The sequence below is a fragment of the Panicum virgatum genome, chromosome 8K (genome assembly GCF_016808335.1).
Source record: "Panicum virgatum strain AP13 chromosome 8K, P.virgatum_v5, whole genome shotgun sequence".
In the NCBI taxonomy this organism is placed as follows: Eukaryota; Viridiplantae; Streptophyta; class Magnoliopsida; order Poales; family Poaceae; genus Panicum; species Panicum virgatum.
In genome coordinates, this window is record NC_053143.1 from 1,107,875 (window position 1) to 1,135,162 (window position 27,288).

General features: G+C 46.0%; 1 protein-coding gene and 1 long non-coding RNA gene across 4 annotated transcripts; one reads left to right on the top strand and one right to left on the bottom strand.

The window, feature by feature from the left end:
- Positions 1 to 1,154: 1,154 nt before the first annotated feature.
- On the bottom strand, positions 1,155 to 4,066 carry LOC120643427 (transcription factor WRKY19-like). 2 transcript variants are annotated; one of them, XM_039919780.1, is made up of 3 exons: positions 3,891 to 4,066; positions 3,680 to 3,790; positions 1,155 to 2,038 (listed from the first exon to the last, which is right to left on the bottom strand). In XM_039919780.1, the coding sequence occupies exons 1-3, from the start codon at positions 3,971 to 3,973 to the stop codon at positions 1,570 to 1,572; spliced, it is 663 nt and encodes a 220-aa protein (XP_039775714.1). In that variant the 5' UTR covers positions 3,974 to 4,066; the 3' UTR covers positions 1,155 to 1,569. The 2 variants fall into 2 exon arrangements, with proteins under 2 accessions (XP_039775714.1, XP_039775715.1); XM_039919781.1 differs by having other exon boundaries at positions 3,680 to 3,784; positions 3,891 to 4,064.
- Positions 2,038 to 4,332, top strand: LOC120643428. Of its 2 annotated transcripts, XR_005663003.1 has the most exons (3): positions 2,038 to 3,563; positions 3,632 to 3,769; positions 3,856 to 4,332. It is a non-coding gene; the product is annotated as an uncharacterized LOC120643428 (long non-coding RNA). The 2 variants fall into 2 exon arrangements; XR_005663002.1 differs by having other exon boundaries at positions 2,038 to 3,769.
- The last annotated feature ends 22,956 nt before the right edge of the window (positions 4,333 to 27,288 follow it).

Below are 27,288 nucleotides of genomic sequence, written 5' to 3' on the forward strand. Positions count from 1 at the left end.
CGGACGGCGGGGGCGAGCGGCACCGGGACGGGGCGAACGTGCAGCGCCGAGCAGGATGTGCCCATGAGGAAGAAGAAGGTGCACCCTATGACATGCGGGTCCCACGGCTAATAGCACTAACGGTGTCAACTTGTCATCCATCTCACTTCATCTCATCCTCCATACCAAACAGAAAACTGGGTAGAACCTATCCCTCCCAACCAAACACGAGATGGGTTCAACCCAACCCAAAAAATAGAGTTGGATCCAACCCATCCCATCTAGTCTTTGAACCAAACACATGCTCTGTCGCTCAATGGAGATAAGTAGGTTGGGTACTGGGTCCCACTAGTTGAGACCAGAGACATGAATGTCGCCTCCCACTCCGACAGGTACAAACTCCACTAGGCACTTCAACATGCACCAAGAGCACCCATCATATATGCTTCTTCCTCCTCAAAAATTATCACAAGAAATGCAAGTACTTGATGCATCTCAAATGACTGATCAGCAACAATGTTCTCAGCAGAGCACCCCTGCTGCTGGACCACTGCTTGCTGCTGCAAAACCGTCAACCTTCATCAAAACCACTTAACCAGTTAACTGTTACTTGTAGGAGTTGATGTGTCTGCCCACTAAAAACTGGCTTGCATAGGGGCTTCTCTCTGGTTGATGACTGGCACTGAAAGAATTTATGTTCGGGGACTGTGGCATAGCTGAGGATCCCCAGTCGCATGGATCCCCAACTTTGTTGTACTCGTTTCATCATTTGAGCTTAGGATGTGTTTAGTTCGCGGAAAAGTTTGGGTTTTGGTACTGTAGCACATTTCGTTGTTATTTGACAATTAGTGTTCAATTATAAACTAATTAGGCTTAAAAGATTCATCTTGTATCAAACAGTTATACTGTGTAATTAGTTATTTTTTTAACTGCATTTAATACTCCATGCATGTGTCCGAAGATTCGATGTGACGGGTACTGTAGGATTTTTTTTAGAAACTAAACATGGCCTTATATAGTTATATGTGAAGTCTTGTTGCAACAAGTCCACTTCAACTTTGAACAAATTTTGACGACTATTATGTTAAAATTTGGAGTAAACAATATCCAGGCATAAATTATGCTGCATTTTCTCCTGATAGAGAATCCAACTTGCTTCTAAAACTCAAGACATCTTGATAAAATTATTACTGTATATAGAATCTGTAAAGTTTAGTGTTTCAGTAGTAGGCTAGTAGCAGAATGACCAAGCCGACTCTGCTGTCAGGATTCAGGAATTCGAGACATACATACTAGTCTCATCTCTAAACAAACAAATAAAGCTACCTCAACAACCCTTTTCTGTATCATGTACTATCAAATAAAAGGAACTCCAATATCATTCTCTACATCATTCAAGCACAAAAACGTGGCTTGAACATGAATGTAAAGAAGTAAGCAACATGGCTGTAGTATCTATATGGGGATCTGTCTGTAGGTTGGGTCCTTGTGGTTCAGGCTCGGGACAGCAATGTTGCCTCCCAGCACTTGACGCTCCAAACTGGCACCAAGCTGCCTCCCAGCATATATAACCTTCTTCCATGAACAGCATCATAAGAAATGGAAGTACTCGATGCATCTGGACTGACCAATCGGCAGCAATGTCCTAGGCAGAGCACCCCCGCTGCTGGATGAAATGCTTCCTCCTAAAATACTGTCAACCTCAATCGTAACCGGACCGTTACCTGTAGGTGACGATGAGGTTGTCCACTGAAACTGGCTTGCATAGGGGCTCCTCTCTGGTTGTTGATTGGCTCTGAAAGAATGCGTCGCCGAGGTTGTCAAGAATGTGGGCTGCTCATTGGCTGTGTGCGGGCTGAAGCAGATTGATACCGCCTTCCTCGACGACGATGGCGCAGCAATATCTCTCGTGCTTCCCATGGGATTTGAGCTGGTACTGCAGGTGTGCTGGTTGAAGTAAGTGACAGAAAACAATGGAGGATCGCTGGTGTCCTTCTGCTGGACTTGCTTTGTGGCAGGGCACTTCATGTCGTTCTTGTAGGTGCATCTGTAATAGAACCTGAAAATAGAATGACATTAACTCAAAACCTCACTTCAAAAGGAAAGAGATGAATTATTTGCCAAAATGTGGAACGCAGTCTAAATTCATTTTCTGACAAGCTTACAATAGTTGTATTTAACAGCATTGAGGGCATGCCCTCCGATCCACTCATAAAATTAGCAAGAGTACATCAGAATGTGACATCAGGGGACTTCATGTCATTCTACATTTCTGCCCACTGATCCTTTTGGACGGTTGAACATCTTTTAAAGACTTGCATTTTTAATATACCCCCACTAGTGACTGATCTTGTTCTTTTCTTTTTCTTGAAAGTTATTAAGAATTCTGGAACTGAACTATGCATTAAGATGCATTTGCCAAAGGTCAACATCCCTTTAACTCAGTAAGTGGGTAAGTATTGGAAAAATCAAGATCAGTCATGTCCTTTCCCCCTCTGTCAACATTCAGTCTACCTAAATTAGGTGGAACAGCATCAATAAACACTCTCACGACCTTTTCTTCTGCGACATACTCCTACACTGCCTTTTAGAGAAAAAAAATGCTCCCACCTATTAAACATGCTCTTAATAGGCTAACAAGATATATGGGCTCTGCACGGCATTCCAATCGCTATCTAAGGAAGTAAAAAAAAAAAAGAGTAGCAGGGACTGTCGGCATGCATACTAATAGCTGGAAACTTGATTTGGAGCAAGTGTGCTAAACAAATGAAGGACCACTTAGCCTGCTAATGAAGTATTAGATTTCGAACAAGTTGCCAATGACAGGTAATAAAGGTGGCCAACTCGTGAATTGTATATTCATATAGGAAGCAACACTTTGCAAGTTTCGTTTGTCTAGTTGAGCTGTCAATTAAGAAAGATATTGCCACTGCAAGGGTTATTTTTCTAGCCCAGTAGTCATTCATAAAGCATTTTTTAATTGATTAATATTTGTTTCCTTTCAACCAGTCAAGGGTAAGGTGACACCTGTCCACCGACAATTCTATTGCAGAGTGGACTAGTAGACAGCTGCGCAGTTTGATATGTCCTCCTTCCCCTAATATACAAGCATTAGGCGCACTAACAAGCAATGTGATTTGGGGTAGAAAAAGTATCTGGCCCACAAACTGAACATACAAAGACTATATATCGACCAAAAGCAAGAGATTTTTTTTATTTGTGGGCAAATTTAGATTTTATTTTAGGTAATGTAAAAATTGGAGCTTAATTACATGATGAGTTCTGCTAGATACCAAATTTGTTCTCCACTTAGACTACCAGAACACGTACATTTAAGAAGTAAGCCACAACAGTAGATAGGAAGCATTTACGGATAGCCTTCATTTATATTACTGGATGCCAGGATAGCATAAATCTATTAATAACCAGGAATATTTCCAGTCAAAACAAGGCAGAGGTGTTCCTAAAATCCAAATATTTCAGGTAATCACTCTTCAGTTCACACAGCAACAGGCCCCACAAATTCACTCCAGATCCAGTCAATAGCTGAATTGACCGTTTGCGACAACTGTATCGTGACAACAGTAAGAGAAGTTCTTGCACACAAAGTGGATGCATGCATGGACTGAAAGAAAAAAAAAAGCTTTTTCAGGGAACAAAATGCATGGAAAGGGGATTGAAGGCAGGAGGGATTATGAACCTTGGGAAGTTGGAGTTGGAGAGCTTCTTCTCGCCGTACTTCCTCCACTGGTGCCCGTCATCATACGGAGCGTAAGTGTCCGAGGTCCAGGTGCGCTCATCTTTCCTGATGCTTTTTTACAGAACAGAAATTGAAGAAAAGGCACCATGAAACTGAAATTCGTGCAAATTTCGCAGCAGGGGAAACTTGAGGAAGCTGCGCTTCTGCGTACCTGATCCTTTGCTGCTGGGTTCTGGCAGCCCTGTGGGCTGATCCCAAGTCGCTGAGATAGGTAGGAACAGAATCTAGAGCCATGGCAAGAATGGTGAGCGGAGGGAGGCCGCTGACGAACTGATGAAGAGGGAGGGAGAGAGGATCAGAGGAGACGTTTCTTGGGGGAACTCGGCGGCCTGCGCTGGGAGACTCTGACGACCTTTATTTATAGCATTAAACAACGACGGTGCAGCCAGGAGCATTTTTCAACGTTAACACGCGTCGTTGCCTCTGGAACTCCCCCTAACGGCGCCGCTGCACTTCCTCTTCGTGCATTTTTATATGTTCTCCATGGCAGGACTCCTTTCCAACTTATTCCTACTAATTACAATTTACAAGCACTAATATCATTTTGCAGCGCTGCAAGTAAGAATCTGTCCAAGAGCTATGCTTTCTTTCAACCATGCACATCAAACTTTGTTACAAGCTAATGATATGTATATGCCAGTCTGAGAGCATTGAAAATGTGCAAGGATTGAGAAAATATTATGCATAATTTCCCATAGAACAAAAAAAAAGTATTTATACTTACCTTGTTCTTTTTTTATCTCTACTAGATGCCAGTCAAATAATTTCAGAAATAATATTAGTGTCTCTAATCAGTGACGAAACGGAGAGGAACTGACGGAGTGAGGCTGGCATCAGATAGCCCGCCACGCCTGAATAACTAATGCAATCGTCAATACAAATCCATGTGCAAGAGAGAACAGCTAGCTAGCTGATGCCCTGGCTCTGCATTTCTTTACATTTCTCAAGACTGTCATCGTGGTCATATATTACTTGTTAAATAAAAAGGAAGCACAACTTGGTTACAAAATCTTGGGTTTGGTGGATCAATCCCCACCGGCACAGGCTAGCAAGGGACCAATAAAGAGCTTATAATACTGCATCCCTTCGAACAAACTTTCACCAAGTAGTCTTTTTCAAAGCTGTACCAAGAGAGAGAGAAGCACAAAAGGGAAAAAATAATCCTGTCAGCGACTCCTGATTTAAGTACTATTAGTTACCATGGCAATGACCTTATGGATAGAAAACGTCTTTGTATCGGAACTGCTGAAAATGACATGATTTAAAATTTTATTTCCAAATGTAAAATCATAAGCACTTGGTTAGTTGCGCGGAGCTTCTACGCTCTTCTAAAACTTAAATTTACAAATCCTAAAGCAACACTGCTACTGGTGGTGAGTGTTTTCACCTTTCTGTAGGGCACAGATCCACAATTCTTGTAATTTGTAATTAGTTTATTATTCAGGCTTGTTCATGGATTCCCTTTTTATAGTAACTTGTAATTAGTTTATTACTGCCACTTGTTCACGGGCAAATGAAGTACGTTTGAACAACAGATTATAGACACAAAAAAATTATTGATATATTTGAGGAACGAGAGTACTCTATCCTGCCTGTGATGAGTGAATTGTCAACCGTGCGGTGTGATCGTGCGCTTGGTCTTTGGATTGCAGGTACACGGGCGTCGAGTGTCGACGGGGAGCTGCCGTGGAGGTGCTGTGGCCGATGGACCGTGCGGTGGACGGCGGTGAAGGGCAGCCGGGACCGGAGCTCGGACCGTGCGGCAGCTGTGGCGTCCACTCCTGGATCGAGGGCGCAAGCGGCGACGGAAGGCGGGTTTCTTGGTTTGCGCCACAAAACCAAGGAGGCGGACGGCGGTTGAAGACGCCAAGTCGTGGAGGCACGGGCATCGGTCTCGGGACTGACGGAGGCGACGGGCGTCGACGGCGTCTAGGGCCTCGCTGCGGGCGAGGAGGTGACGGGCGTCGGGCGGCGTCTAGGGCCGTCAGAAGGCCGAGGCGGGAACGGCGTCTAGGGCCACGGCGTGGAGGCGGGAATCTTCCCGCGCGTGAGGTTTTGGCGGTTTTCTCAAAACCGGCCATCTACCCGGGTTTCGCGGACCCTTCAAAACCGCGGACTGGATCTTCATCAAGACGGCGGCATCGCGGAGAAGACTTCGTTTCGAAGAAAGAACCTCGGCCGTCGGATGAGATCATGTACAGGGGGTGCTGCAGGCCAACCGGTCTGACCGGTCCAGCGCACCGGTCTGACCGGTCTAACACACCGGTCTGACCGGTCCAGCGCACCGGTCTGACCGGTCCCACGGGTATAAATACCCCTTCACTTGTGTTAGGTTAATGGCGGCTTTTGTAATCTGTTCGTGGACTCTCTGTTTCTCCAGGCCGCCGCCCCTGTGTTCTCCTCCCCCTGTATCTCTCTTTAGAGTAGATTTGTCCATGGATTTGTGAGAGTTTGTATTGGATTTGATTGGGAAAGGAGGCCCTATCCTCCTTGTGCCCTCTGGGCTTTTGAATCAAACCAATCTCGTCCCTCTTGTGCTTTTTGTGATGGATTTTCGTTTTGGTTTTGATGTACTTGATTGCGACGGTTCGTAGGGCTCTTTGGAGTGATTCCTGTGCTTCTAGCTTCGTGTCAATCCCTCTGGAATCATGAGCTCTTCAAAATTGAAGTTTTCGAGTATTTGAGAAAACCCCAATCCCTTTTGATCTACTCTCGAATTCTCAAGAATCGTTGATCTTTAGGACGAGATCTTTTGGGGATATGTTCACGGGGTAGGGGCGAAGCAATCCCCCAAGTTTCACCGATTTTCATGGTCGTTTGCTCGAGATTCAACGTTTGAATCCAATTTCTCGGGAGTTTTCTGGGTGCTACCGGTCAGACCGGTAGGCACGACCGGTTAGACCGGTCCAACGCACCGGTCAGATTGGTCGAGCGCACCGGTCAGACCGGTCCAGGCAGGTCAGTTCTTCAGTTTTCCCAATTCGCTTCCGAATTGCTTTGGGTTTTCACTCGCTCATTCGAAGGCTGTTGTGTTGGTTTAGCTTTTCAATAGCTACTCTAAACTTTGGTCAGAACGCTTGAGGGCTTGGGCGATTTTGGGACATAGGCTGATGATTCAAATTTCGAAGAAATTTTGATCGGCTCCCATTCACCCCCCCTCTGGTCGCCGGCTTCGGTCCCACAATTGGTATCAGAGCTTGGTTGAGGTTTTCAGTACTTTAACCGGTTCGAAAACCACTCGGCGACCATGGCGAGTCTTGGTAAGATCCCGGTGTTTTCCGGCGAGGATTATGCCTACTGGAAGGTTCGCATGAGAGCCTTCCTGCAGAGCATGGGAACCGATGTCTGGGAGATTACCACGAACCAGCTTTACGAGGTGCTTGCTGTTCGGACCACACCTCTTCAGGTGACCCAGCACGAGGCTAACGCCAAGGCCGTCAATGCCTTGTTCGCTAGCATTTCTCGTGCGGAGTTCTCACGCGTCCAGGGTTTTCAGTTAGCCCACAAAATTTGGACGTGCCTTGAGAACTACCACGAGGGTACACCTCAGGTGAAGGCCAGACTGTTCGAGACTCACCGGCGTGAGTACGAGAACTTCACACAGGAGCCGGGTGAGAGCATTGATCTGATGTTCAGTCGTTTTCAGTCGATTGTGAACAAGGTCAATGCGAACAGATCTGCTGGTGCCCTTGAGTACACAGAGCACGAGAAGGCCCTCAAGTTGCTTTACGCACTTGATCGCTCTGTGTGGGATCTCAAGGTGAACACCATCATTGAGTCTGCTGGCTATGAGACTCTGACGGTGAATGAGCTTTTCAGCAAGCTCAAGGCCACGGAGGTGGATAACCAGACACGAGCCAAGCTTAATGGTGCCCCTCCTTCTAAGAGCGTTGCTCTTGTGACTGGCCCAGGTGGATCGAGCTCTAATGCTAACTCTGCTCTTGGCTTTTCTCTTGCCTCTTTGCCTTCTGTTTCAGATGAGCAGCTGGAGACGCTGGGCGACGACGACTTGTGCCTCCTCATCAGCAAGTTCCAGCGCGTCTACCACAACAGGCAGAGGAAGAAGAACCCCGGGTGCTACAACTGCGGCGATCTGAACCACTTCATCGCCGATTGCCCCAAGAAGTCCGGCGGTGGCCTGAACAACTCCTTCGACTACTACCGCCACCGCGACCGCGACGAGGGAGGCTCCAACAAGGAGCGTCGGCGCCACAAGCACCGCAGTCGTGACCGGGGAGGACGCTTCGATAAGGAGTCGCTCAAGAAGCGCTTTCAGTACAAGGCCAAGAAGCGGGAGAAGGCCTTCCTGGCGCAGCTCAGCGACCTCGACAAGAGCTCCGACACCGACCGCTCTTCTTCACCGACCTCCGACGACGACGACAAGAAGAAGAAGAAGCGGGACAAGGAAGCCACCAGCTTCATCGGCCTTTGCTTGGCGGCCGGTCGGCGCAAGAGCTTCTGCACCATGGCGGGCGAAGCCGATGGTGCTCGTGCGTCTTCAGGTGGACATGCTACACCGACGCACTCCGGCTCTTCTACTGGATCCGAGAGCGATTCAGAGGTAAACTCCACAATCGACCTGCTTGATACAGAGGTTAGGGAGTTGTACGCTGCTCTCGACAACCAAAAGAGGTTGCTTAAGGAAGCAGCTAAAGAGCGTAGAAAGCTTAGGGCTGAGTTGGCTTGTGCTAGGGAGAAGTCTAGTGAGGATGAGTGCGCTGGCTGCATATCTCACATGAACGATCTTGTTGCTCTCCGTGCCAAGCATGATGAGAACGTCGCGGACTTAGATGCTGCTAAGATTTCGCTTGCTGACGTGTCTCATGAGCTCGCTAAGGCCAATCATGAACTAGAACTGGTTAAGGATGCTCCTATTGTTAGCGATGTGCTTGAATGCGAGGAGTGTCCTATCTTTAAATCCGATCTAGCTTCGTTGCAGTCCAAGTTTGCTACTGTTGTGTGCGAGCTAGAGGAGATGAAGTCTAGGCCAGTTTTGCTTGGTGCTTGTAAGGTTTGTCCCACGCTTAGGTCGGAGCTAGAGGAGAAGAACGCTTTGATCAAGTCTTTTGGAAAGACTAAGGTCATAGAGTTTAGCCCACCTATTGACTGCTCTGTTTGCCCTGGTTTGATCTCTGATTTGGATAATCTTGCGGTAGAGAAAGCCAACCTGGAGAATGAGAATACCTATCTTAGGGCGATTCTTAGTTGGGTTTCTGCTAGTGAGCCGCAGTTGGGTATGATGATCAAGCAGTTCAAGCGTGGTGATGGGTTTGGGGTCAGTTACACATACACGAAGTCAGACTTTGACAGGTTGTATGGTAAGATCGGCAAGGCTGCTGGAAACACTGCTAGCACGAGCACGCAGCCTTCGCTTGTTGACCCCGCGGATGGTGTGCTTAAAGAACCACCGAAAGCACCTCCGCAGAAGCAGGTTTGGGTTCCAAAGCCCAATGAGCTGAGGAATTCCCTCGACATGCTCCTTGCTGCCACAGCCCAGGTTGCCCAGAAGAAGAGGGCTGCTCCTCCCCGTCCGCAGGCTAGGCCTCCACCTCCCAAGCGTGAGGTGAGGTACCACTGCGAGTTCTGTGACAGGGAAGGTCACCTGGAGGAGTTTTGCTTCAGGAGGAAGCGGGCTGTGAGGAGAGAGCAGGAGAGACGGAACACGGACATGTACTCTGCTTGGGTGCATTGTCCTTCTCGGCGTGGTGATAGGCGAGATGCTAGGGCGCGCCGTGTAGGTGGAGGTCAGGGAGATGGTGGTGGTTACCGTGCTCAAGCAGGTGGTCGCTTGGCCGGCCGTGCTCCTGGTCGTTTTCAGTACGGCTATGGACCACGGGACCGAGGCTTTGGAGGAGGTTTTGAGGCTCCACGCTTTCCTCGCGGTGGTGATCGTCAGCCTCACGGTAGACGGGACAGGGGATACGCTTTGCCTGACTTTGCTTACCCTTCTGTAGAGCAGATGGCTCGTCACTGGTTTGCTTCTCACTTTGCTAACCCCAGTGTCGAGACGTTTGCTCCTCCTTTGTCTCGTTGGTGATGCAGGTTGGTGGCCTGGAGAACAAGTGCTCCATGGATCTTGGTCTTATGCAGGTTTGATCAAGATTTGATGGTTCTCCAAGGCTGATGGATAGCCCGTGATGGTTTGTGTATCATTTGTACATTTGAGTTTGTCTTTTGAGTTCTTTGTACATTTTCTGCGTGTGACATGTTGTAGATTCTACTTCTCTACTTGTTTTGCTTGCTAGGTCTGTGCTTGTGCTTTGGTGGACTAGCCACTCTGTATGCTAGTTTTTATGATTTTCATTTTGTGATGACTCTTGCTAGCTCAGGGTGTGTGCTTTGTCCAGTCCCCTCATGCTTGTGTAGCTTTTGCTCCTTAGTTCTGGCTGCTAGCTCAAGTATCTTCTTCATATAGTCTTGCTGCATTGGTTCTTGTTATTGAGTGCCTTTAGACTTTTCTAGGAATATCTTCTGTCTTGATATGTTCTAGACTGTCTTTTGGTATACTTTTGCATGTAGCTTGACTAACACCTAACCGTTTGCTTGAGTTTTGCTCTGGATCTTTGGTGTTTGCTATTTTCTTGTGTCCTAGCTTCTCTTGTGCTAGGTATCACTTGTTGAGGGGGAGCTCTACCTCAGGTGCCGATGATGATCCGGAGTTACTGCGCCGGCTGCAGGCTCCGGCCCCTTTCTGCTTCGACTACCTCAGCTCAGGAGGACGATCCAGTACCACTACTTCCACTTCGATCGTTCCCCTCTACAAGAACCTGGTCGAGCAGGAGGTGGACCCGCTGAGGACGCAGGGGAGGTGACCTCGAGCTTGCTATGCTCTAGGTCCAGCGGGATCTTCATCAAGGTATGAGAGCGTTCGGCTTGTACATTTTCCTCTCAGGATGGACTGGTGGTTTTCTGATTGTTGCCTTTTCCATGGTACTCAGTTGGATTCATTGGTCTAGTCCTGTGTGTCTTTGAGCCGTTGTATTTGTTGATTTCTTCAGTTGCTTAGCTTTTGTCTTTTCGGTGTCTTTCTCTTAAGTTTTAGCTAGGTTAGTTGCATTGTGCATATGCATTGTACATGTTTGCATTTTGTATTGTCTCACTTGCACTAGCATTCTTGTATACATTGCTATGATCTTCTAGTGCCTGCTAGTGTGAGTTGATAAACTTGATCATGTATAGCTTGCTCCATTGTGTATATGACATCATCTGAGTTAAGCTATTTTGATTTGAAAATCTGAAAACATGATCACCCTGTCTTGGCTACTAGCATGTTAGGGCGTGTTGATATGCTTTGCTATCTTATTCATGCTAGTGTGGCCTTTCGTTCAGCAATTCATACTTGAAATGATCTAAATCTGATAAAATTGCTTGAACTGTTCTTGAAATTGATGGAAAAGATCCAGGTGGGATTGCTTGTCGCACTGATCGAGCTTTCGGGACGGCTCAGTTTGCACTTGTGAGAACCCGGGCAAGGCTGTGCATGACTGAAACGAGTGCTTTAAGCTTCTGATTGTCTTTTGGCATAGGCTTGGCCTCGTTGCTAAGTAAAGCATGACAAGCTTTCAACCCCTGGCACTTAGAATTGCTTGATATAAAAAATTGATTGAAAAGTGAATGTTGGCAACTTGTTTTGGCTGTTTTGGCTCACCTGTATGAGTATGAGTAGCACTGCTTTTCATTCCCTACTTGTTAGTGCTAGATCATGGGTGATGCTTTTATTTCTCATAAACTGAACTTGCCTAGCTCTAGACTGATTTGATATACCCTGTTGAGCTAGATGCAGGTCTGGTTTGTGGATGCACACGTGCTTGTGACTAGATGTTACTCATATCTTTGTATCCCTGAATGCTTTCACTTACACCTCCTGCATTGCATTCATTGCATAGCATCTGTTCAGGGGGAGTCTCAGCTTCAGGGGGAGCTTTAGGTCTTTTTAGACTTGATGTGTGCATGTGCCAACAAGGGGGAGAATTTTGAGAGAAGTGATCGAACAAGGGGGAGACTTGTTTGATTTTTTGAAAAACTTATTGAGCACAGGGCTTTGAGAGTGCATCATTTTGGGAGAGTTGCACTTGTGAGAGGGAAAAACTTTGCTTGAGGAGTTTCTGCTTTGTTCTTGGCTCCTGGTTTTCCTCGTTTTCCCTCTGCTTCTTGCATGACTGCGTCGAGCGTTACCTCTGTCTTTGAGGAGTCATGTTTTGGCTTTTAATCGATTGCGTCGAGCCGTTGCCCTTGTCTTAGGGGATCGATTTCTGCTTGAGTAAGTGACTGTTTCTGCTTTTCTGAGCTTTGTGTCACTTGCTTGAGTTCTTCGCTTTCTTGCTTCTCTTCTTTTCACTTCTCTTGGTTCGTTTGTGGTGTGTTGACAATGCACTCATCAAGGAGGAGATTGAGGAACGAGAGTACTCTATCCTGCCTGTGATGAGTGAATTGTCAACCGTGCGGTGTGATCGTGCGCTTGGTCTTTGGATTGCAGGTACACGGGCGTCGAGTGTCGACGGGGAGCTGCCGTGGAGGTGCTGTGGCCGATGGACCGTGCGGTGGACGGCGGTGAAGGGCAGCCGGGACCGGAGCTCGGACCGGGCGGCAGCTGTGGCGTCCACTCCTGGATCGAGGGCGCAAGCGGCGATGGAAGGCGGGTTTCTTGGTTTGCGCCACAAAACCAAGGAGGCGGACGGCGGTTGAAGACGCCAAGTCGTGGAGGCACGGGCGTCGGTCTCGGGACTGATGGAGGCGATGGGCGTCGATGGCATCTAGGGCCTCGCTGCGGGCGAGGAGGTGACGGGCGTCGGGCGGCGTCTAGGGCCGTCAGAAGGCCGAGGCGGGAACGGCGTCTAGGGCCACGGCGTGGAGGCGGGAATCTTCCCACGCGTGAGGTTTTGGCGGTTTTCTCAAAACCGGCCATCTACCCGGGTTTCGCGGACCCTTCAAAACCGCGGACTGGATCTTCATCAAGACGGCGGCATCGCGGAGAAGACTTCATTTCGAAGAAAGAACCTCGGCCGTCGGATGAGATCATGTACGGGGGGTGCTGCAGGCCAACAGGTCTGACCGGTCCCGCGGGTATAAATACCCCTTCACTTGTGTTAGGTTAATGGCGGCTTTTGTAATCTGTTCGTGGACTCTCTGTTTCTCCAGGCCGCCGCCCCTGTGTTCTCCTCCCCCTGTATCTCTCTTTAGAGTAGATTTGTCCATGGATTTGTGAGAGTTTGTATTGGATTTGATTGGGAAAGGAGGCCCTATCCTCCTTGTGCCCTCTGGGCTTTTGAATCAAACCAATCCCGTCCCTCTTGTGCTTTTTGTGATGGATTTTCGTTTTGGTTTTGATGCACTTGATTGCGACGGTTCGTAGGGCTCTTTGGAGTGATTCCTGTGCTTCTAGCTTCGTGTCAATCCCTCTGGAATCATGAGCTCTTCAGAATTGAAGTTTTCGAGTATTTGAGAAAACCCCAATCCCTTTTGATCTCCTCTCGAATTCTCAAGAATCGTTGATCTTTAGGACGAGATCTTTTGGGGATATGTTCACGGGGTAGGGGCGAAGCAATCCCCCAAGTTTCATCGATTTTCGTGGTCGTTTGCTCGAGATTCAACGTTTGAATCCAATTTCTCGGGGGTTTTCTGGGTGCTACCGGTCAGACCGGTAGGCACGACCGGTTAGACCGGTTCAGCACACCGGTCAGACCGGTCGAGCGCACCGGTCAGACCGGTCCAGGCAGATCAGTTCTGCAGTTTTCCCAATTCGCTTCCGAATTGCTTTGGGTTTTCACTCGCTCATTCGAAGGCTGTTGTGTTGGTTTAGCTTTTCAATAGCTACTCTAAACTTTGGTCAGAACGCTTGAGGGCTTGGGCGATTTTGGGACATAGGCCGACGATTCAAATTTCGAAGAAATTTTGATCGGCTCCCATTCACCCCCCCTCTGGTCGCCGGCTTCGGTCCCACAACATTTACCTAATTAAGAAAGAGTCCTGCTTAGTTGCTATGATTTTTATGCAACTATCAAATTTGTATCCCTTTTTCTCTGAAACATGGATGATTTACCTGCATATAGCGGTATTTTGTTATTTATTTGCATCATCCAGCGCACTAACTTTTGCTCGCTAATACTAAATATTACAATGTGAATGACTACAGATCAATAGAAACAATTTGTCCTTTTAATAGCATTGGGTGATACTGATATTTTAGCCATTGAGATTGTGGCTATAGAAGTAGCCGCATCATCTCACACATTATTTTGTTGCCGAATTATGAGAGCAAGTGGACATTCTGGTGGCATATTCAAACAGTCAAGCTTAGTTTATTTACTTCAAACGCATCCACATACAAACAAACAGCTCACCCTACCATCCTTTTTTTATGGAATGAAGAAGGCGGTTGTTTTATTCTATTACCAGATCATTGACAAAAATATATTTGTAATGCAGTAGTACCTAGCCTCAATCAAGACTCAGGGGAGGTGCATGGGCGAAGTCTGAACCTCCTTGAATTCATCTGTGTTTCAAATACTCCATTCTTCTTCAGAAATGTAAACAGTGCCTTCTGCTAAAACACATACACCGCTTGCACCATCCAGGAGAATCGGCTTGGGCGAACTGGATGAACAACCAGATTGATCTTGCTTCGTTAGCTGGGGACTGTGTCGGTGTGCACTGGAAAAGCCTCCAAGATCTGCTCCCAATCTACAGAGCAATCACCACCACAACCATTGGCGATGGGCGCAACACTTCATTCTGGTTAGATCACTGGCTCCCTACAGGACAGCTAGCAGAAACCTTCCCTGCACTCTGCACCCATGCTAAAGAACCTGAGGCATCTGTAGCCAAAGTGTGCTCCCAGCTGCGGGCTCATTTTGCCTACAGGCTCTCCTACATAGCTGCTGCCGAATTCGCAATGCTGGAAGAGATAGTGGAAGAAGTGGTGTTGTAAGATACGCCTGACTGCAGAAAATGCCCCCTGGCTGGGAAAGATGGTACCCTCCGCGCCGGGCCGGTCTACAAAGCCATGATGAGCCTACAAGAGGATACTCCCTGCCCATTCTATCAATTTGTGTGGAAAAACAGTGCGCCCCCGTGTTTGTTTCTTTGCATGGCTCCTGGTTCAGGAAAAGATTCAGTGCAAACCTGGTGATCAAGCACGTCGTTGATGATGCCGAATGTGAGGTGTGCAGGGCCGATGACGAAAGCCCTGACCACTTGATCCTCCACTGCACAATTGCCACTCAATTCTGGGCGAAGCTAGGCATCAGGGTACATCAAAATTCAGTATCACAACTCTGGATGTTGGACAGGCCCCCGGGTGTGCTAGCCCAACACTACTCCACCTTTCTGCTATTGTGTGCCTGGCAAATCTGGAAGCATAGACACGATGTTGCCTTTCGAAGCCAGGAGCCATCCCTCCTACGTCTGCTACTCAGTTGCAAAGAAGAAGCACGCCTTTGGTCGTGCAGACTGCCGAGACAAGACAAAGAAGTTGCCGATGCCTGGTGCCATATGTTTTGTTCCAATATGTAAACCCTAAGATCATAGTACTGTATTCCTTTTTGCCTGTAAACTGTTGCTGAACCCTCCTGATTTAATGAGCCTACAAGAGGCTCTGGTAATATATGGTGGGGGGTCAAATATTTGGAACCAGTGAGAGCAGAGAATAGGAATATAATTTGTTACTCTATAGTAGCCTTCAAAAGTTGTTACAATGGCCTTTGCATCTAAATTAAGGCTGACACTAGATATGCAAAGACCATTGACATAAGTAATATTGAAGCCTTTCATCAGGAACGGTACTCCATGAAGGGCAAATTAACTCCTAACAATGGCTGCTAATTTTGTTCTTTTTTAGCACAGTGCATAGCCAGGGGCCAGGGCATGAGTCGTAAACAATGGCGGGCAGATGCCCTGGAACTTGTAATGAGCAGCCCCTAATTGAATAATTAGAGCCCAATGGAGGAAAACAAAGACAACCTAGTGGATCTGCTATCTAAAAAGTGGTGATGCAAGGTGCTTCCATGTGCTGCTGCGCTGTTTGCATGCAATGCAAATTGTCCAATCTTAATCGATCCACGAGAAGAATCTCGTTGATTATGTAAACAATTTTAATACTCCTATGATGGGGGGCGGTGGGATGGTTCCTGGAAGCTAAGATCTCTTCAGGGGGCCTAAGATAGAAATTAAACGGTGATATCTTCTTGACAGTTGAGATGTGGCACCAAACTTTATTTCTTTCATGACGTAAAAGTTAGGATGACAAAAACAAAGTCAAGGAAGATATCATTCCACTTGGACTCAACTGAATTAGTTCCTCCCCCAGCACCATAATATGTCGGAAAGATCAACCTGCGCACATCAATTTTAACCCCTCTTTTTCGCAGACCGCACTGTTCTGTTGGCAATAAGCAGCAGTGCTTTTCTCTCACACCAAATTAGCACCAGCCACCAACCAGCCAGTAGTACTTTTCTCTCATAGCAAATCAGCATCAGCCACAGCCAGCCGAACATATGTCTTGAATCTAACTCAGCTTAAGAAAAGAATTGTTCTCAAAGACGATAAACGCGGCACTCAGACAATTAATATTGCTATGATAATACCCCCACCCCATGTGTAGGAATCAAGGCTCGATCAGTAGTTGCTAGGATAAAGAATTCCCAATAAGATGTTGAATCGGTTTAGGATTCCTAGTTAATTAGTTTATGCAACCAGCTGTTTCGTATAGAAAATCAAGAGGAAATAGCTTAGGGACACAGCAATCTTGACACAGTTTGCAGCTGCTAGTATTCTAGTATATCCTGCAGGCTGCTGCTACGGTCCAACAATATTATATCTGAAGGCTTGTGGCTGAAACGGGATAGTACTTACTGAAAAAAAAACATACATGCAGAGAGAGAGAGAGATGGGGGATAAATTATTGGCATAAAATGAGATAAGTTCAAGCAATGAGAACCGTGCTAATTCAAAAGTTCAAAGCTAACACAATAAACACGCACTTGTGCATACACAGTAGACACAGAAATTTACGAGAGAAAAAACTACTAAACGATACAGTAGATTAATCTTGGGCTCGAAAAAAAAAACTACTAAAAGCCCCGGAGATGCAGAGCCGGCGTTTTTTTATTTTTATATTTAAAAAAACAAAATTTCAAAAATATATGCCGAATAGGTAAATTTTCAAAAATGGGTGTCGCCCATCCAATTGGCGACAGGACCTAAATGTAAAAAAAATTTATATTTAGGTCCTGGCGCCCAGAGCGCATTAAACAGTGAACTTGTAAAATTGATATAAAATTATAGAAAAAATAGAAAAATACAAACTCAACTGTTATGGATTCTATGAAACAAGATCTATAACTTTTGTTACATAAAGTTTTTCATTTGATCAATGTATCTTGCTCTATTTTAAATACCAGTTTAATGCACTTTTATTTAAATCTCAAGATCCATCCTTTGGATGCATGTCATCTTTGGCAAGAGTGTTGCATATAGTGAGCATAGGCTTGTACAAAATTGGTAGGCCCAGAAAACATTTCTAGAATAAGTTTTTAAATTAGATCTTGCAATATGTCTAGTTTAAATGGGTTATTTATCCATGCTACTATACTGAGTATTAGAAACCATAACTTTTACAGTACCATTATTTTATTTCCTAAGAGCTATAAAAAAGTTTGGTAAATTTTAGATAAGCACAACTAGACCAAATGAATTATTTTAGATTTTTCTAGGTACAAGAACTATTTTTTTGATTTAGATACATTGATCAAATGAAAAACTTTATGTAAAAAAGTTGTAGATCTTATTTCATAGAATCCAGAATATTTGAGTTTGTATTTTTCTTATTTTTCTACCATTTTATATCGATTTTACAAGTTTACTGTTTAATGCGCTCTGGGCGCCAGGATCTAAATATAATTTTTTTTACATTTAGGTCATGTCGCCAACTGGATGGGCGACAAGCATCCTGTCGCCCATTAGGGGGGCGACAGGCACCCATTTTTGAAAATTTCCCTATTCGGCATATATTTTTGAAATTTTGTTTTTTTAAATATAAAAATGAAAAAAAGGCCAGAGCCGCGAGGCTCCCTCCGGGCTGGACACGCGCCTGGCTTCACTGGGCCGTCCGATCCGAGGGCATCAGTAATCACCGGGCTGGACGATTTTGTAGTATGTTGGACCAGTCAGTCAATCTTCTTCTTTAGCATTGATGGGCCTCATTTATTCATGATGCGACGGCGGCCCGAGCTTCTTGGGTTATTACCGCAGCTCTGCAGTTTGAAATCCTTGAAAATCAGCCAAAAACCGCATAGTGTTTCCTCTTCGGTCGAGACTAATTCACTAATTCAATGACATGATTTGTTTAGAGTAGAATACACCACTAGATCTTAAACTTGACTCGGGGTGTCATCCAGATTCTCAAACTTTCAAAATGCATATTCACATCCTTAAGCTTGTTAATCGTATCAAGTGAGGTCTAAATCATAGTTATGGGTGGGAAGAATATCCGAAACCCAAAACCCGTACTCGAAAACCCGAACTTGAGCCTGAAAAACCTGAATCCAAATTCGAGTTCCAACCCATGGTAACCGAATTATTACGAATAATTTTGGTATCAATCTGTGTACTCGAACTACATGAGCAGGCCAACCCAAAAATATCATTCATTCCAGCCCACTCATATTTCCAGCCCAGCCCACCAAACATCTTCCTAACCCTAACCCTGGCCAGCTCCCATACCCCCAGCCCCCCACGCCACGCCCCCAGCCCCACTTCGGTTCCCAGGCCACTCATGTAATCATGTAATATATTTTCATATTAAATTAATTGGATACATTAATATTAGTAATTTTTTTATATAAATTGGTAAAAAATGAAATTGTTTGACTTCTCGGAATGTAAGAGTAGCATTCTTTTTAAGATGGAGGGACTGTGTGTATATGGCCGTAATTATATTTGCTTTGGTCGATATAGTTATAGTTCTTATTGTATCCTTGGCGAAACCCTATGTAATTAGCAGATAACATGCCTCTCTTCAATCAATGGTCATGAGGACCCAGGTTCTCTTAACCTTGAATTGGTGTGTGCATGTGCCATTAAAAAACGAATTACTCCGTACTTTAGTGACGTGTTAGTACTTAATTAGGACATATAGAGGCATGTACCTTAGTTCACTACTGCCGACTTGCTGGTTATTAGGCAAGTTGTTGTAGCTTACATATAGTCATCATATTGCTTGGATCCCGTCAGGTGTTTGGTGAGGTGACGCAGACATATTAATTATTAGTTCCTACCGCTACAAAACTTCTGTCTGGTTGGATGAGCTAAAGTTGAAAATTTTAGCATATATTAGCACTTATAAGCATGCTAAAGTTTTTTAATTCTTGATTAAAGTTTAGCCCACTCCATTAGCACTTCCATTTGGATGAGCTAATTCTAAAATTTAGTATTTTCATCCATTAGCACTTGGATCCAAACAGAATTCTTATTACTGCGCATCCTTTATCGCGTGCTATAGTATTATACGGAGTCCGATGCAATGCAAGTAACTACTGTACATATTCTACTCCCTAGAGATAGACCAACTTGTGCACTAAACTAACTACCACTTGACACATATACTTAGTTCTTTATTATCTAATTTCTAGTTGCAGCATCGAGTCTATCTACAACTGATCTAGTATACGCACGTGCATTGAGAGCATGCATAAACATCTTTCTTAGAGAGAGAGAGAGTGCATAAACGACAAACTTGTGGCGGCTGTGGGTCAACACGCCCTCTTTAAAATTACTCAATGATTAGCAACTACTTGTCACTAGTACATAATAATAATTAGTTATGTGTAGTTGCTGCTATTGCAAGGCAGCACTGCTCTGACATGATTTCCATATTAAGGTTGTACTGATATTCCAATTTTAGAACTCGGCAATCACATGGATATTGCATTATGAGAATCCAATGCCTTAACACAGGTATCAGATTCCAACATACAAGACAAATTCTGGCTATTCAATCAGCTCCGTCTATTCCTAAATACTTTGTCACGCTATAGTCCAATAGCTAGCTAGCAGTATATATACTTGTCACTGATTTTTTTTTCAGGATGATTTCTCATTTTTTTCTCCTCTTATTATCTCTCTGCTATTCCTAAGATTTGTTTCATATCATGCAGATTGATCACTACCTCACTCATCAATGTCCGAATTATCAGCCTCCTAATCTTAGTGCATCCATAGGCAGTGGCGAATCCAGAAATTCTTAAGGGGGGGGGGGCTGATTTCTTCTTTCCTCTCTTCTTCCTCTCCTTCTTCCTCATCTTTTCTTCTCCAAAATGAAGGGGAGGCTAAGGGGGGGCTCCATGGTGTTTTTGGGTCTAGGGGGGCTGGAGCCCCCTAGACCCACTGCTGCTTCCGCCACTGGACCATAGGTTGTGATGTAAGGAAGGGTCATAAAAATGTAAATGCAGTTAACTCCGCTGCATGCCATCGTCTTGCTTGCGTTGGATCCTGTCAGGTGTTTTGGTGAACTGGAACCTTTCATCCAATGGTAAGCACACCTCTCCAACATCTGTTCATTACTACCAGTACAGTACAGTACAGCATTCAGGTTGGTTTCATATTATCCAGTTGATGAAAGGTATAGCAGATATATATGCCCCTCAAGATTCATACTGGTATATGTATGCTAACTAACTAGTATGACGACTGCTACCACAGATGTGCAAATGGAAAATATTAAAGGCACGTACGATAATCTTGTGGCGGCTGCCGGTTAATTAATTATTAAAACCCCCACCATTCCTTTCTTAATCACCCATATGTATAGTACGAAATCCAAAACACTATGATGATTAAGTGAGAACCCCCAATGCATTTTAATGGATTGCCAGCTAATTCACAGGTGGTGAGGGACCAAAAAGGTGACCAGAGGGGGGTGAATGGGAGCCGATACAAAACTTTTGCCGAAGCAAAAGTACGGCCTATATCCCAAGTGTGCACCACAAACCCTCTACCTCTAGAGCAAGCTAGACTAGCTATGGAACAGCTAGGAACTAGCCAAAGCCCTAGGAACAGCACAAGAAAAACTGAGAAAGCATACGGCGACAAAACAGCGAAAACAGCACGGTATACTGAACACTGGTTAAACCGGCGAATAGAACTCCAACATCGGTGCAGTTGTCCAGAGGCACCACAAAATGGACGTTGTGAACGCCGGTTAAACCGATGAAATCGAATCACCAACGTCGGTGTAGTTGTCCAGAGAGGCAACAAAACGTATCACACCGAACGCCGGTTAAACCGACGCTAAGAAAAACCTATACGTCGGTGCAACGAGTAAAGAGGCGCACAGAGGTCTCTGGTATAGCTTCACCGGTTGATCCGATGCACTAGAGAGAGAATGCACCGGTGCAACCAAGCGAAAACCCCAAAAACCCTAAGAACACACCGGTTGATCCATTGATGTGCGTCGGTTCAACCGGTGATAAGGAAAATTCTGCCCGAGCGCAGAACTGCTTTTTCAGCCCGCAACCTTTGGAAAACTTGATGATTGGAGGATCAAATCAAGTCCAAAGGAGCTCAAATTTTGGGGAGATGAAGATGATGACTTTGAAGACACATCCCCAAAAGATTTCAATGAAATTCCTCACGAATAAAGAGGAATCGAAGGAAATCGGAGCAAGAGCGGGGTTTTGTGAAAAGCTCAGGAACGTCAAATTAAAGGAGCTCGTGAATCCCGCGGGTTTTGCACTAGGCAAGAGAGTATGGATTCACTACAAGATGCTCAAAGAATCACTACAAACTTGTGCTCAAGAACAATCAAAGCGGAAACGAAAATCAACGCAGAGACAAGCACACAAAGTATGGAATTGATTCAAAATCAAAAACCTAAAGGGCACGAGGAGGATAGGGCATCCTTTCCCAATCAATCCCAGTACAAAGTCTCAAGAACCACAGCCCTAAGATCTACTCCTATGAAGGGGAGGAGAAGAACATGGAGGAAGAAAAGGAGACGCCAGGGGGAGGGGGCGGCTCGTCTGGGCGCCAGGCAGAGAGAGCCAGAGAGAGAGAGTGGGTGAGTAGATATTTATGCCCACTAACTCTAGAACTAAAAGACTAAACTACCCCTAGACTTAACTAGACACTAGAAAGCCCGTAGGGGCAAAACCGGAAAGAGATACAAGGACTCATCCGATTGCCAAGGTTCTTTCTTCGAGTCGAAGTCTTCTCCGCGATGCCACCGTGGGGATGAAGATCCGGTCCACGGTTTTGGAGGGTCCGCGAAACCCGGGTAGGTGTCCGGTTTTGAGAAAACCGCCAAAACTCCACACGCGGGAAGATTCCCGCCTCCATGCCGTGGCCCTGGACGTCGTTCCCGCCTCGGCCTTCTGACGGCCCTAGATGCCGCCCGACGCCCGTCACCTCCTCGCCCGCAGCGAGGCCCTAGACGCCGTCGACGCCCGTTCCTCCGCCAGTCCCGAGACCGACGCCCGTGCCTCCACGACTTGGCGTCTTCAACCGCCGTCCGCCAGACTTGGTTTTGTGGCGCAAACCAAGAAAGCCCCCATCGACCGGTGCTTGCGCCCTCGATCCAGGAGTGGACGCCACAGCTGCCGCCCGACCCGAGCTCCGGTCCCGGCTACCCTTCACCGCCGTCCACCGCACGGTCCATTGGCCATAGCACCTCCACGGCAGCTCTCCGTCGACACTCGACGCCCATGTACCTGCAACCAAAGACCAAGCATACGATCACACCGCACGGTTGACAATTTACTCATCACAGCCAGGAGAAGGTACTCAACATTCCTAAATCTCCCCCTTGATGAGTGCATTGTCAACACACCACCAACGAAACAAAAACGAACTAAGAGAGAAGCAAAAACCGAGAAAAACAAGGAAGAAGGAGAACTCGAACAAGTGACAAAAGCTCGAAAAAACCAAGAACAAGTCACTTGACCAAATAAAGATCGATCCCCTAAGACAAGGGCAACGGCTCGACGCAATCGATCAAACACAAGCATGACTCCTCAAGGACAGAGGCAGGGCTCGACACAGTCATGCAGAAGTGACGAGGAAACCAGGAGCCAAACAAAGCAGAAACTTCCCCTGAAATGCATTTCCCCCTCACAAGTGCAACTCTCACCACATGTATGCACTCTCAAAGCCCTGTGCACAACAAGTTTTTTGGTTCTCTCAAAAATCAAACAATTCTCCCCTTATTCGATCACTAAACTTCTCCCCTTGTTGGCACATGCACACATCAAGGCTGAACAGACCTAAAGCTCCCCCTGAAACTGAGACTCCCCCTGAAAATATGCTATGCAATGAATGTAATGCAGGAGGTATAAGTGAAAGCATTCAGGGATACAAAGGATATGAGCAACATCTAGTCACAAGCACGTGTGCATCCATAAACAAGACCTGCATCTAGCTCAACAGGGTATATCAGATCATGTCTAGAGCTTAGCAAGTTCAATTTAGCAGAAATAAAAGCATCACCCATGATCTAGCACTAACATGTAGGGAATGGAAATCAGTGCTAATCAAACTCATACAGGTGAGCCAAAAACATCCAAGACATGTTGTAAACATCCATTATGCAACCAACTTATATCAAGCAATTATTAATGCCAGGGGTTGAAAGCTTGTCATGCTTTACTTAGCAACGAGGCCAAAACTATGCCAAAGGCAATCAGAAGCTTAAGAAACTCGTTTCAGTCATGCACAGCCTTGCCCGGGTTCTCACAAGTGCAAATTGAGCCGCCCCGAAAGCTCGATCTGTGCGACAAGCAATCCCACCTGGATCTTTCCAGTCCATATAAAGCACAATTCAAGCAATTTTATCAATTTTAGAGCATGTCAAGTATGAATTGCTGAACCAGGATGAATTGAAACAAGTATCAATAAGCTACACTAGCATGAATAAGATAGCAAAGCATATCAACACGCCCTAACATGCTAGTAGCCAAGACAGGGTGACCATGTTTTTCAGATTTTCAAAACAAAAGCAGCTATACTCAGAGGATGTAATATACACAGAAGAGCAAGCTGAACATGATCACGTTTATAAACTCACACTAGCAAGCACCAGGTGGTCATAGTAATGTATACAAGAATGCTAGTGCAAGTGATGCAATGCAAAATGCAGAAATGTACAATACAAATGCAAAATACAGCTACCAAAACTAGAAAAACAAAGAGAAAATGAACCAAGACCTACAAAGCTAACCAAAGAAAAACTAGCAACTAAAAGGGTTAACAAACCCCAAGCTCCCCTCGCAAGCGAGCAAAAGTCTCATGCTCAAGTGGTTTGGTAAAGATATCTGCTGTTTGCCTCTCGGATGGTACATGGATCATGTCTATGTGGCCTCTCTCATGGTTATCTCGCAGGAAGTGGAACCTGATGTCTATGTGTTTGGTTTTGGAGTGGAGCACTGGGTTCTTTGCAATGCAAATGGAAGACATATTGTCTACAAAGATGGGAACCCTACCAAAGCTCAACCCATAATCTTGCAAAGTTTGTTTCATCCAAAGAATCTGAGAGCAGCAGCTAGCAGCGGCAACATATTCGGCTTCTATGGAAGAGAGCGCTACACTAGCTTGCTTGCGAGAGGACCACGAAACCAAAGATGTTCCGAGAAAGTGAGAAGTGCCGGAAGTCGACTTGCGATCCAGCCAACACCCGCTATAATCAGCATCCGAAAAACCAACCAAAACAAGAGATGAATCTGCAGAATACCAAAGACCGAACTCAGGAGTGAACTTGAGGTACCTGAAGATGCGTTTCACCACTTGCTTGTGGGAGGTGCGCGGCGAAGCCTGATACCGCGCACAGAGGCCGACACCAAACTGAATGTCCAGCCGCGTCGCCGTCAGATATAGGAGGGAGCCGATCATGCTCCTGTACTCCTTCTGGTCCACCGCCTCGCCGTCCAAGTCCGCATCAAGCGTCGTCGATGTGCTGATCGGAGTCGGCTGAGGAGACAAGTCACTCATGTCAAACTTCCGCAGCAAGTCCTTGGTGTACTTGGCTTGATGGACGAACGTGCCCAGGGAAGTTTGCTTGATCTGCAGCCCGAGGAAGAACTGCAGCTCACCCATCAAGCTTATCTCGAAGTCCCTGGACATCTGCTCAGAAAACTTGGAAACAAGAGCGTGAGAAGAGCCACCAAAGATGATATCATCCACGTAAATCTGAACTAATAAAAAGTCAGAGCCAGAGCGCATGAGGAACAAAGTTTTATCAACACATCCCATTTTAAAACCTTGAGCAAGCAAGAAATTTTTAAGCCTATCGTACCAAGCTCTAGGCGCCTGTTTCAAACCGTAAAGAGCTTTCTGAAGTTTGTAAACTCGGTTTGGAAACTTGGGATTTTCAAAACCAGGGGGTTGTTTCACATAAACTTCCTCTTCAATAAAACTATTTAAGAAGGCAGATTTCACATCTATTTGGAAAACTTTAAAACCCTTGGAAGCAGCAAAAGCAAGAAAAATTCGAATCGCTTCTAAGCGTGCTACCGGGGCAAAAGTTTCCTCATAATCTATCCCTTCCTTTTGGCAAAACCCCTGGGCTACAAGTCGAGCCTTGTTCCGCACTACCAACCCATCTTCACCTTACTTGTTTTTGAAAACCCACTTGGTTCCAATGGGGTTACAAGCAGGCGGAGGCTCAACTAGAACCCAAACCTGATTCCTTTCAAAATTTTCGAGTTCCTCATGCATGGCATTGACCCAATTGGAGTCAGAAAGTGCGTGTCCAACATCTTTGGGCTCGAAAGAGGCAACAAACACTGAATGAGCAAAGCCAACGATACTTGTTACCTTGGATCGTGTGACTCGCTCGTTGAGGTCGCCTAGCATCTGTTGAGGTGGATGACGACGCTGAATGTGTCGCGGTGCTTCCCTTGTCGAAGTCGCCTCCTTCTCAACCAAAACTGGTGTCTCCTCAGATGCAGCTGGTGAAGGCTGAGTCACATGCTCGATCGGGCCCCAGGAAGTAGATGTAGTCGGGTCGGGCCGTCATCATCGTCCGAGCTCGTGGCGGAGGCAGCTGGGTCCACAGCACGCGTGGTAGCCTCAGCATCACTCTCCGCAGCTTCTTCCTCCTCATCTTCAAAGATGGAGGTGCCGAGCTCATCATCTCCTGCAACTTCAAAGACAGAGGCATTGTACGGTGCAGTCTCGTCGAAAGTGACTTCGCAAATCTCTCTGACGATGTTAGTATCAATAATCAACACACGGTAGGCTCTGGAATGAGAAGTATAACCGATAAAAATACCGTCAGATGATCGAGACTCAAACTTATCAAGATTTCCTTCCTTCAGCACAAAACACCGGCAACCGAAAACTCTGAGATGGTCAACACTGGGCTGGCGTCCAAATCGCAACTCATAAGAAGTCTTGTGCATGAAAGCACGCAAGAAAATACGATTGGACACATAACAAGCGGTGTTAACCGCCTCAGCCCAGTACTTTTAGGAGTCCTATGCTCATCGAGCATCGTCCTAGCCATCTCAACCAGCGTCCGATTCTTCCGCTCTACAACCCCATTATGCTGTGGAGTGTAGGGGGAAGAATACTGGTGTTCAAGACCTTGATCACAGCAAAAGGTGTCAAAACGAGCATTTTTTAATTCTGTGCCATTGTCAGCGAATCGCTCTCATGGCATGGGGTAGCTCGTTTTTCAACCTCAAGATCAAGTCTCGAACAAACTCGAAAGCCTCATCCTTGGTTCTCATGAAAAAGACCCAAGAATAGCGAGAAAAGTCATCTACGATCATAAGAACATATCACTTCCCACCAACCGACATCACCCGAGAAGGACCAACTGTGTCCATATGTAGCAACTCTCCAGGGTGAGTGGTCATCACTTGATTAATCGGCAGATGAGAGGTGGCAACCATCTTCCCGTGGCGACACGGGTGGCAAACAAGATCCTTTTCAAACTTCAATTTGGGCAATCCTCGGATCAGGCCAAGTGAGCTAAGTCTCGACAACAAGTCAAAGCTCAAATGTCCAAGTCTCCTATGCCACTTCCATAAATCAGAAAAAGAACCAGCCAACAAGCAACAAGGAGAAACAAGAGAAGTTCCAGAGAAATCAACCAAGAAAACCCGATCGCGAGGTAAAATCCGGCAAAACAAATCTCCTCTGGAATCTAAAACACGAGAACAACCCTCCTTGAAGTGAACTTCAAACTCCTCATCAAGAAGTTGCGAAACAGAGAGCAAATTGAACCCAAGGTTCGAAACCAAAGCAACTTCTCTCAGGGTAAAACGATCGGAAACACGAACAGCTCCAATTCCACGTACCTTTTCTCTTCCATTGTCACCGAACACAATGTACTCCTTTGAGCGCATCGGGGTGAGGCTGGAGAACCACTTGTCATTCCCGGTCATATGGCGCGAACAACCGGTGTCCATGATCCACCTGTTCTCCAAGCCTCCAGCCTGCACATCAGTAGCGAGACAAATGCTGAGCAAATGTCTCAACACTGGGGTTAGCAAAGTGTGAAGCAAACCAGTGTCGAGCTATTTGCTCTGTAGAAGGGTTAGCAAAATCAGGCAAAGCA